Here is a 12,015-nt window from a genome sequence, read left to right on the forward strand (position 1 = left end):
TATGTTATTAGTCTGAGAGTGGAGAGATGGTCAAATGTGCCAATCACCGATATCTTGTTGTATATCTTGTTCTATGCAATATATTTGTTGGAAGATTTATGACTTTTTTTACAGAATTTCCAAATGAAAGCAATCGTTTTAACCATAACTGAATATAAGTTTATATATAAACCTGTTTCGTACGGTGGTTGGGAAAGGACATAAACGAGTTTTATCGCGTTTGCACCCAATCACTTTTTATTCCCCAGTAACCGTAGTTTTGGTCATCTATTACTTTAAACAGTCAAACTGTTCAAATATGACAGAATGGGCAATTATCATAGTAACAAGAGGCCCATGGACCTTAACGGTCACCTGAGTTCGTTTAGAATGAAACGAAGACATATAAACACTAATATACTGGCCCTTGAAGTCGGTCAGTGATTTTATGAATTTTACTTTTTAATCTATGAAGAGTATTTGCCTCCATCAAACCTGTGAACTCAGAGGATTTTTTTTTTTGAAATTTTAAGTCATTTTAACCCTATTTGGCCCCGCACTTCTGGTCCCCAGGGGGTCAGCGAGGACTAAATATGGATGTTAAAATACTATATCTCAGGCTAATAATTCTAATTAAGTTTGAGCCATTTCCTATGAAAATTGAGCAAATAATGTTCATAAATGTGATTTATATATAAACTAAAGAAAAATTGACCCCCTCCCCAAAGGGAAACGTGACACCCCAGGGTCATATAATTCACTATTTTCATAAAACACTTTAAGGTCTATCTATCTATAAAGAGTATTTGATTCTACCATTTGCAGAATCTAAGAAGAATTTGTTGAAGTTTTGGCCCATTTGCCCCTTTTAGCCCTCTGCTCTGCCGCCAGGGGGTCGGCCAGGACCAATGTGGAAGTGCTATCAAAATTCTATCTCAGGCTAATAATTCTAAACAAGTTTTACTCATTTCCTATGAAAATTGAGCAAAAATACTCATAAATCTGCTTTCCCTTTATAAACTAGAGTAAACTTGACCCCTCTCTCAGGAGGAAATGTGAGACTCCAGAGTCATATAATTCACGTTTTTATACAGGACCTTAAGACCTTACCATATATGAAAAGTATTTTATTCTACAATATCCAGAATTTTAGAAAAAGGTTTTTGAAACATTATTCTATTTCACACCTTTCCGCCCCGCCCCGCCCCGCCCCGTCCCGCCCCGCCCCGCCCCGCCCCGCCCCCCCCCGCCCCGCCCCGCCCCGCCCCGCCCCGCCCCGCCCCCCGCCCCGCCCCGCCCCCCCCCCCCCCCCCCCCCCCCCCCCCCCCCCCCCCCCCCGCCCCCCCCCCCCCCCCCCCCCCGCCCGCCCCCCCCCCCGCCCCGCCCCGCCCCGCCCCCCCTCTGCCCCCTGGGTCAGTCAGGACCAATATGGCTATGATATTAAAATGCTATTTCAGGCTAATATATACCAAGTTTGACTCATTTCCAATGAAAATTGAGCAAAAAATGCTCATACATGCGTTTTCCCTATAAAAACTATAGTAAACTTGACCCCCCTCCCCAGGGGGAAATGTGAGACCCCAGGGTCATATTATTCACAATCTTTATAAAGGACCTTACGAACTTTCTATTTATGAAGAGTGTTTGATTCCACCACATCTGTAAATGGAGAAGAAGATTTTTGCAATTTTAGTCAATTTTATAAACCCTTTTTGCCCCTCCCACAGTCCCCTGGGGGTGGGGGCCATATCATTCACAATTCTGATTGGCCTGATGCCTTAGAAGGTTTGTGCAAACTTTTATTGAAATTGCTTCTGCAGTTTTTGGAGAAGAAGTCGAAAATGTAAATTGTGAACAGATATACGATTCACGACGAAAGCCGCACGACAAACGACGGACGACGACGGACAAAAGGCGATTAAAATAGGTCACTCGAGACTTCGTCTCAGGTGACCTAAAATAAATACATATTATTTATTCATTATTCCCTTTTACATCAATTTGCTCTTTTTCATAGTTTGTAATTAAACAAAAATGTAATAATAGGTAGGTAATAACTGACTAAGTTTATTTGTCTTGTTTTATTATGTCTAATATCCTGTTAACAGTCAGGGTCCTTTAATGACGGCCTCCTATGTATATAATGTGTTGATGTGTGAAACACTTGCCCTTTCGAAAGTGTTGTAACACTGAAGGATGCCATTGAGGACACCAAAATCGCCCCACTGATTTATTTACTGAACTAGATCAGAAAGCATCACCCCTTGTATGGTGTGCCCCAGCCCGGGAAAAGAGCCCACAATCTTCCGCATAAGGGACAGCGCTCAATTTAAGACCAAATGTGAGCCGGTGTCAAGAGAGACGTAAGGAAGAAGAGAAAATATAACATCGTTAATTTAGTCGCCTTTTACGATCATTTCATAAAGCCATTTTTTTGTGATTCTTATAAATGTATTGTAGTAATTGTTGTCCAGGGCTTAAGCACTACATATGAACGTAATGACGTGAAATCAGCACATGGTGTTTAGATAGGAACTGATTTGATTAAATATTCTGCTTTTGCATATTAAAGAGTTATCTGTCCTTGCGAGCTTGCGAGTAGATGTTAATTGTTGCGTAATATTTTCCGAACGAAACTTTTACATTTATAAGTAAGGTTGGCGTACTTTTCGGTCATGGAATTATCAGGTAACAATCTAAATACAAGGGTGGAAAACTATGTAATATGCAACGTTTGACGTGATTACTTGCCATAGTACCGATTCTCTCAGCTAGGCTGCGTTCATGAATACTATATTGTATTTTCGGAGAGAAGCCTTACGGGGAGTAGAAAAACTGCAGCAGGCAATCCATTTTATATGTAAAGAAGGCATGGTGACAACACAAAAATAAATAATAAACCGATAGTATGGATATGTTCACTCCATGAGTACATTATATGTTGTCACGGGGTCAGGCCGGAAGGGCTCTTACTAAGGTCAGATTATCTGAGTCTGATTTATATGGTCTTTATCTTTTAAAAACATCATCACGCGGTCCAATACAGCATTATAACAACTGTTCGAAGACGTATATCATTATATAAATACTCGATAATATGTTTATATACATATACGATGTCAATAAATTTTAGATTTGTTCTTTAATAGTGCTGATTAAAAGTCAATTTATATGACTTGTGTGAACTATACTTACCTGACGTATGATATATAATTGACCTACATTGTTTATCAATCTGCCATCTGGAGGAGCTGTGACGCCAGAGCTATGCCTTATCTTGAGGATATTAAACATTTTCTGACTCGGTGTTGTGTTAGGGTTGGTCCCCAGTCACATCTATGTGTATCACCATGGGACTCGTCATCAATATCGGTAAGATTTCCATTGTATAACTTATCATACCCGGTCCTTGTCTAATCAGGTTTCCTGTGTATTCCGACGTAGATGTATGTCGATTTCAATTTCCTCCCTGTTATTTTACAGTAATTAGACCCATATAACCCTAATTATATTTATATGGGTAAATATGCTTGTCACCATGACATCTGGTTTTGATAAGTGACACTGTATTTCAAACATGATATCACAGATCCTTCTTGTTCGGTTTGTACCAGTATTTGCTGTCCCAACTTTGAAGTAAGATGATACGTTAATGAAGTCATACACTGCATGTGATATAAGAATATATAGTGTATATATGTAAAGAATAAGAACTATTAATACCGGTCTTAATTTGTTTATCAAATGGCTATAGTTCTAGGAATAAATGTTAATTAAATAATCACAATATAAACTGGTGTAAAATGCGCAACCAAAAGGAAAGTTCGTCTAGAAATATATTCCTAAATACCTCTGGAATTTTACAATTTCTATTTAACCTTTAGTTTCGGTTTATGTTCGTACAGGTTTTCCTTAAGGATGTTATTAGCAAAACAGAACAACACGATTGAAGGATTCATCCGGCAATGCTAAAAATAGAAGTTAAAGATTTTAACAAATCATCACTATCCGAGCACCATCATCGACAATTAACGGTTACTATCACTGTCTTTATATACACCCCATTGAATATGTCATAGCAACACTGAATAACAAACATGACTGGTATTTTGGTTCCTCTGTTAGTTACTACACGATAAGAATTGTTATAACACAATACTGTATGGCGTTGAGGCCGGGCATCGCTCTCTGTATTCTTCAGAGAAAGTCTGGGTTTTTTTACTCTTGAAATATCTTTAGATTTGCTATGTCATAATCCAGAAGTGTATATAATGACAGTTATAATATCACTTGGAATATCAAAGAGGGGTCTAGATGGGTGAATATTACGGCAGTGAAAGTAACCCCTGGACTATCAAGTTGTAGTTTATTGGATTGGAAATATTCATTGATTTATAACCCTCTATGTTCATAATATAATTATTCTTTTTAATTTTTAGGTGTTGTTGTATGTCTTAGCGTTATCCTCCGGGAAGGTACGTACTGACATCCCTATAACGATGGTAATAAGTCAAAGAACAATACATATTGGTGTACGTAATACCATCAATGGTAGGATTGACTGAATTCAGAGACGTAACACATTATAGGATTTTACAATCAGATATCTGGGTAAATAGGTTTGCATTTAATGTTACATATTTTGTAGTTCGGTCGAGTGCTTGGAATTGGAGACAAAAACAAAAGTGCATAACCTTCTCCAGGTAAACCGAAACGTTACAGATATCACAATTGATCGTCATAGCACAAAGCTAGTAATGTTTTACCTGAGACGTATAGTCCAACCCCTGGACCGTCCATACATTGTATACCATGTATGTGTCCATCAGTCTTTTCTGTTGTAGGCGCTGCCTTGAAATGTTTCACATCTGACCGTATGGCCTACCCACGTGGCTGTCCATTATTATATACAATATATGTATCCATCAGTCTTTTCTGTTGTAGCCGCTGCTTTAAAATGTTTCACATGTGACCGAATGGCCTACCCACGGGACTGTCCATACATAGCTGAGTGTGGTCCTCATGAGGTAGATTATATAAATCTAAATTACTTACATAAATTACCTTCCTAAACAATTGGGTCAGGTTAGAAAGTATAGTTTTTGTAATGGTACAGTATTGTGTAATATTGTAGAGACAGTGAAACATGTTTTGATGACTAGTACGATGCACACATCGTGAGATACATATGTTTATCTAGAGAGTATCGAACTGTAGTCAATGCTGTCACTATCTTGTTAAATAATACTTCTGTATTCCGTCTTCGTATATTTAAGTGTTTGCACTCCTTTGCAGACAGGTAAATTGCCATCACGCATCAATTTCATTTATTTTAATACAAGTCGAACACTTTTTACATCGACGATAATAAGGTTGCCAAGTCATTTGTCTGATAAAAGTGACAGTGTACATATCGTACTAGTCATCGAAACACCAACACATAAATTGTCACTGGTTGCGTAGCAATATCATTTGATATAACATACATTAAAACATAATGTAACAATGATGCTATAAACAACAAATGAACAGTTAGTTTTAGATTTATATTCGCGAAAATGTCATTATTTTAATATATAACAATAACATATTTTACTTAGAAAATGTATTTTATTGACCTTTGAATAATTTTTCTGTGTTTTCATATGTCTCTGTTTTATTCTTTTTAATATAATGTTATTTTCCTTGCCGACAGGAGTGTTATTTAAGAAAATACGAGACTATCGACGGTCATGAGTTCTTCAGTTCCGGTTGCCGAGACAGACAGGTAAGTTTATCATACAATGTATTTTCTCAAAATGGTTCTTCTCTTTTATTGATTAAGTATTGTTTATGTTTTGTGTCGTTGTTAAAAATGTCTTATAGTCACGTCACAAAATAGACAAAGGATAATTCATTGCAACGTCAATGGAATCTTATATCATTTTATCATGTATTCCGAAAAAAATCTTATGAACATTAATGTCTCTAATTTTTAATTTCCTTGAGCTATAAAAAAGTGTTTGCAAGCTTTTGTAAGATTATGCTATGTAACAAAATACATAAACTGCATAACCGTCGAATTTCGCCTATGATACTGTAATTACATATTCGTGGGACTGCATCAATTCCCATGATATGTATAATTTATTTCTTCCTATCGAATCAAGACATAATTAATGAATGAGCCTGATGATGTGTATCAATATTTTTTCATACCGAAATCAAGACATTATCTATGAATGAAATGTAAGTTTTACAAATCAAACGTAAAGGCAATACGATTTGTGTTTTATAACATGAAATCAGTTTGAACAGTCATTTGTTATTTCCGTAACAGATGTGCACAGCAGCAGGAAAGCGTGACGTCATATCAGCAGCATCATTAAAACGCTCTAACCTTGGACAAGAGGTTCTTGTTTGTCAAGAGTGCTGTGACACGGATCACTGTAACTATGGTGGATGTGGAGAACCGGGTAGGGACCATATCAAAACCACAGCTACATCTACTATGTTTTCACAATCAACCGCATCGTCAAATTTGCTTTTAAAAACAAGCGCCGCTGCATCAACAGTGTTTTCAAACTCACCCGCGTCATCAAGCCCATTTCCGAAAATAACTACTTCATCAACTGAATTTTCACAATCAACCGCTTCATCAACTATGAGTCCTAAAATTACGTTTAAGCTTTCAAAACCAACTGTTTCTACCCCAAATAAGCAGAGTCCAGTTGTTCAGTTACCGTTTGTTGGTTAAATCATCGTAATTCTTCATCAATAAACTATTTGAGGACAAAAACGCTTTTAGACTTATCTTTTAATGTCCTTACAAACAATGGTTTGTTTATCACTCTACATTATCATAGTTTTTCGTATTTGTCGGATTCGACACTCATCACTTCTCTTTATCTATTTCTTTGCCTTTCATAACTTAGCATCTTTCATTAAAATCGTTCATATTTACTTGAGATAGCAAGAAAGCTAAATAGTAAGACAATAATATTACTTACTACTTTCGTTGCTTTCGTTGCAAATCTGTTCATAGATTCACCATCCTCAATGAATAATTAAGTCTAGTGGAAGTAAACAGCACACACAAAATTGCATTTCATGGAGCTATTTATTTCTACCATAGCATTTACATTTCTATTAGATCCGTAAGTATATCTTGTTGTATATATATTAATGGTTTTTTGATAAGCAAATGATGTTTTTTATAGAGTTTAGTATTATCATTTTCGTTTATCGACTTCATTTTTATGGAGGTTTTATTTTTTCTATAAACAGGTTTCCCGCCTCGGGGATCACGTGGGCCTATATGCTACAACTGTAAACAACAACAAACGGACTCCTCTTGTAACGAGGTCGCTGTATGTGGGCGGGATCAGGTAGGAAGGTTTGACTTCCGGGTCAAATGGAATTACTTCCGACTCTTGGGTTTTGATGTTTACTGATGTATGTGGTGCACAACCCAATATTCAGATGCTGGTTTATATCAGATAATAGTCAGGAGGAAAACAGGTTGTAGTAAAAAAAAAATAACATGTTTAACCAACACGCATGCAACGAATTAATGTTTATAACGTCGTTATTTCCAGTCCTGTCAGAGTTCCTATAAGATGTCTGTAATATTTAAATAGCGAACTTCTAATGAAATGATTTCGTTGATCCCCAGAGGTTCATTATAACCATGTTGATTCCTAACCTTATTTTGGAAAATATAGCAATTCAATGCATTTTTATTAGATGTATTTTCTTGAAAGCGATATATGTTATTAATTTATTCTGTGTTATACATAATATTTGAGACGAAAAACATGAATTTATCTTAATCACATTAACCGTAATTTTATAAGCTTACAAAGAAACCAGAATTTGAGGTATTTTTGTGTGATTTTTTCATACTGTGAGCAACGTTTTATGTATTCGACATTAGGCATGCTTCGTGCAGATAGCCTATGACGTCATATATGACCATGTATACAACAGTTACTGCGGTACAGTTGACGTGAGTATGATAAACGTCATTTATCTCATCACAAAAACTTGCTTCTGTAGGAAACTTCATTTAAAGATGCTGACAGAGCATAAACGATACCCATCATTTGACCAATAACCCATAATCTTGTTCATATGTGTACACACATGTGTCTAATTAACACAAGAAATACCAATAAGAATTGTTTTAGTACATGCGGAATCAGTACTTCATTCCATAAAGAGCAGAGTCCCGTGGATCTTTTTTGGCAACGGAATTATTTAAATATATATATATTATTCAGAAGTAAAATAAGAAGCTCAAACTTTTCAATGATGCCAATGGTGTAAAATAAGCAATTTTGTAACCGAAGAAAAATACTAATTCGTCTGTTCCTGTTTTTGAAAAATATCACTCGTCAGCGGTGTAGCATCTTTAAATTATATATATCTAAGACTTCGATAATTGAGTTTTCACTTCCATTGGAATATTTCTTACTTTAAAGTTCTTTAAAAAATAAGTATTTAAAAATTTATTATCAAATATTTACATTTTGCCACTGCGACTCCCATTACTCTAATGATAACCGTGATCTGCATTATGAGCCAATAAATGCAGCCTAGACTTGGTGTAGTAATATCTACATAAATGAATGCGAGTCTTGTTTACTGACACCATGTTAGTCCGCGCGGGAAAATTGACATTATAGTTGAATGAACCATTTTGGTTATGAAACTTATGAAAAAATCTTTTAAATGTCTGGATAATTGAAAGTAAACTGAAAAGCTATTGAAAAACATTGAAATTTTGTAATCTTTTCAATTTTTTATAGGGACTATTTTTTATCACATTGAACTTGGCTGTTGAGGTTAAATGGCTGAAGCGGGAAATTCAGATGTTCACTCGCATCTCAATTAAGTTTTACTTTGAACTAGAAAGTAAAATGTAAATATAACAATTAAAGGATTGTTAGATTGCATTTATTGGAGATATAAATGCAATCTGGTTGGCAGATAAATATTCATAGCTACGATGGCCGACAGCGGCCGGCAAAAAACAACTCCTACAAAAAAATGTTCGTACTTAAATAGTCATTGATATTTAAGTACAACTTTTATTTTCTTAAAATATTTTTTGTCATGATTAATGATTATGTACAAAATAATTATGTACAGAAAATATTTTTTTTAAATATTTTTTGTCATGACAAATTTGTATTAAATATTTATGTACAAAAAAACAGGTCTGACGCTAAACCCTGTATTTAAATGGAATCTTCCCATTTTCAGGTATTCAATTAATCTTTCAGATAAGGAATGCAAACGCGCCTAAGATTGGACTATTTTTACATTGTACAGACTCCATATGTCATCTTCATTGGCCGAATTCCATATTCTGATGGTAGTCCTGATAATCGGGATTAAAAGTTAATATTGGTATATAACTCAGCATTGTAAACAAAACTCATTACCGGCTTTACATTTCGTAGTTTTCAATACTATCGTCACAGTAAAGAAAAACAAAAGGCGACGCGGTATTTTGTGAATACCACCCCAATTTGGGTATAGCCGTACTCCTTATCACGAAGATTAACTGCATACCAGATACTTGTGGGGTTCTATAACACTGAGGATTGCAGGAAAATCTGGCGTGTTTTGCAACAAAAAGTTAAGTTAAATGGACATTTAAACCTTTGGTATATAAAGATATATAAAAGGGATAATAATAAGGCAAAAAATAGAGATTATGACCTGTTTATTACCACTTACATTCTGCGACTTTTATGAACTTTCTCAAATATAGATAAAGTAAAGTCCACTAAGAAACCAGTATTAATTGATTGTCTATGACACAGTCTATGTTTTAAGCAAGCCAAATGGAACATTCATTGTTGAATTCCTTATCTGAAAGATTAATTGTACACCTGAGAATAGGAAGATTCCATTTAAATACAGGGTTTAGCATCAGACCTGTTGTTTTTTGTACATAAATATGTGATAATAATTTGACTTGACAAAAAATATTTTTAGAAAATATTTTTTGTACATAATAATTTTGTACATAATTATTTTTCATGACAAAAAACATTTTTAGAAAATAAAAGTTGTACTTAAATATCAATGAATATTTAAGTACGAAAAACGTTTTGTAGGAGTTGTTTTTTGCCGGCCGCTGTCGGCCATCGTACATAACAATCCTTTAATTGTTAAATAAAATTTCCTCGCAAATTCAATTGTATTCGTTTTTAATATTATTACATTATGTACAGATAAAGTTTCTTTAATTCAGCTCTGTAACAGGATCTCTATGGTAGGTAGGAAGCGAGCCTTACCTGTCCACTGTTGTACGGACGATTTATGCATTTCCGGTTTTAATGCGACACATACACAAACGAATGCGCCGGTAGTATCTAAACCAGCGCCAACACAAGCTGCCACTGTCGCCCCGGTAACCACCGCGGCTCCCATACCAACTAATGCTTCTGGTTTGTAACTCCTTGATATTTGATGCAACTGCTTAAAAACTTTATATTTTTCATAAATTTGGTAAATCGTAATATAGTCATTACAATTGCGAAAAATAAAATAACGCCATCTTCCGGCATCGAATAATTCCATATATCATATAACCTTATCATATTTCATATGGGAATTTGGTTTTGTGTTTAAAACAGCTCCCCGCTGTCCTCCTATTACATCACAGTTCCGGAACTCGTGTTACTACTTCTCTACCGAGGTCAAATACTGGAGTCAAGGTCAACAGATCTGTATAGCAAGGGGAGGTAATCTAGCCGCCATTGACGATCAGGACGAAAATGATTTTATAATTAGTCAACTGAAACAAAAAGTCGCCAACGGTGAAATCCCAGGTGTGTACGTTATGTAGCAACTTAGAAAAGAATATTTCATTAAGATTAAGAACGTTACATAAAAAAATCCTTTTATCAAACATTTATGTGTTTTATCGATTTGTATGAAACCAATTAAAAATGATGCTTGGACTTTGCAATTAAGAACATAAAAAGTATGGATTAAACTTACGGGTATTTCATTCATTCCTATTCTTTTGAAGTGACAAGAGTTGTTCCCAATTATTTTCATTTTCATAACCGATGTAAGCGATGCATAACATATTGTCATATATATTTTTTCTGTGATCGATGACAAACAACAAATAAGACTCCAAATTAACAATCTGACACCTCTTATGTTTCCAGCGACGATATGGGGTTACTATTTTGGAGCCCATCTTGTAAATGGTCATTGGGTGAAGCCAGACGGAACAGGCTTGACATTTACAAACTGGGGTCAAGGTGAGCCGGACCTACCAGCGTCACAGCCGTATGGTCTGATCTTTCTCCCTGGCCAGTATGTCGGCGGCTACCTGTGGGGCAGTAATGCTGATATTGATGGAGTCGAACGTTATATTTGTGAAATTAAACTACACTAATGACATTTTATATATTTTGTAATAAATATGTTTATATATAACATGCAAAACACAGCTATACATTGTTCTGATATGATATAAATCACCGGGATTCCTACTGACTACTGTGATTACTATGAACAAATATTGTTAAGGTTCATTGAAGTAACAGTTTAACTTATATAATGCTCATTAATATAAGTGAATCTCCTAACTTAACTTCCCCATTGGAATTATTATTACTTAAGACACATTGGTGAATATTTCAGTGTCGAGTCCTTCATGTTTTAATAGAAAACTACCAAAACAGTTTGTTTTCTTTTTGCAAGCCTTAACATTTTGTTTGTTTTCTTTTTTTTAAATGTCTCTAGTAACAATTGGAACCATTTCAAAACATTATCCCATACATGCACATTGGTGTGTGCATGTGTGAATTGGGAGTGAGGTTACGCTATAAATGTCATATGTTCATGTTATATATGAACTTTTCCCCCCTTTTTAGTAATATTTCACTTACTAAAGCATGCCACCGAAGACATCAAATAACAAACTCATCCGGTGATATTTTACTGCCAGTCGTCCCAATCCCTGTATAAACAGGATCAGAAACTACTTCTGTAAAAACTGGCATGTCTCAGTGACGTGAATTA

The 12,015-nt window shown here is 35.3% G+C and overlaps 1 protein-coding gene across 2 annotated transcripts; it reads left to right on the top strand.

Annotated features, from left to right (window-relative positions):
* The first annotated feature begins 3,266 nt into the window (after positions 1-3,266).
* Positions 3,267-11,436, top strand: LOC138306298 (uncharacterized). Of its 2 annotated transcripts, none has more exons than XM_069246718.1 (10): positions 3,267-3,351; positions 4,419-4,454; positions 4,924-5,006; positions 5,675-5,746; positions 6,299-6,434; positions 7,246-7,346; positions 7,895-7,966; positions 10,226-10,421; positions 10,611-10,805; positions 11,154-11,436. In XM_069246718.1, the coding sequence occupies exons 1-10, from the start codon at positions 3,318-3,320 to the stop codon at positions 11,384-11,386; spliced, it is 1,158 nt and encodes a 385-aa protein (XP_069102819.1). In that variant the 5' UTR covers positions 3,267-3,317; the 3' UTR covers positions 11,387-11,436. The 2 variants fall into 2 exon arrangements, with proteins under 2 accessions (XP_069102819.1, XP_069102820.1); XM_069246719.1 differs by lacking the exon at positions 3,267-3,351 and adding an exon at positions 3,637-4,013.
* The last annotated feature ends 579 nt before the right edge of the window (positions 11,437-12,015 follow it).

The sequence above is a fragment of the Argopecten irradians genome, chromosome 13, assembly GCF_041381155.1.
Source record: "Argopecten irradians isolate NY chromosome 13, Ai_NY, whole genome shotgun sequence".
Classification (NCBI taxonomy): domain Eukaryota; kingdom Metazoa; phylum Mollusca; class Bivalvia; order Pectinida; family Pectinidae; genus Argopecten; species Argopecten irradians.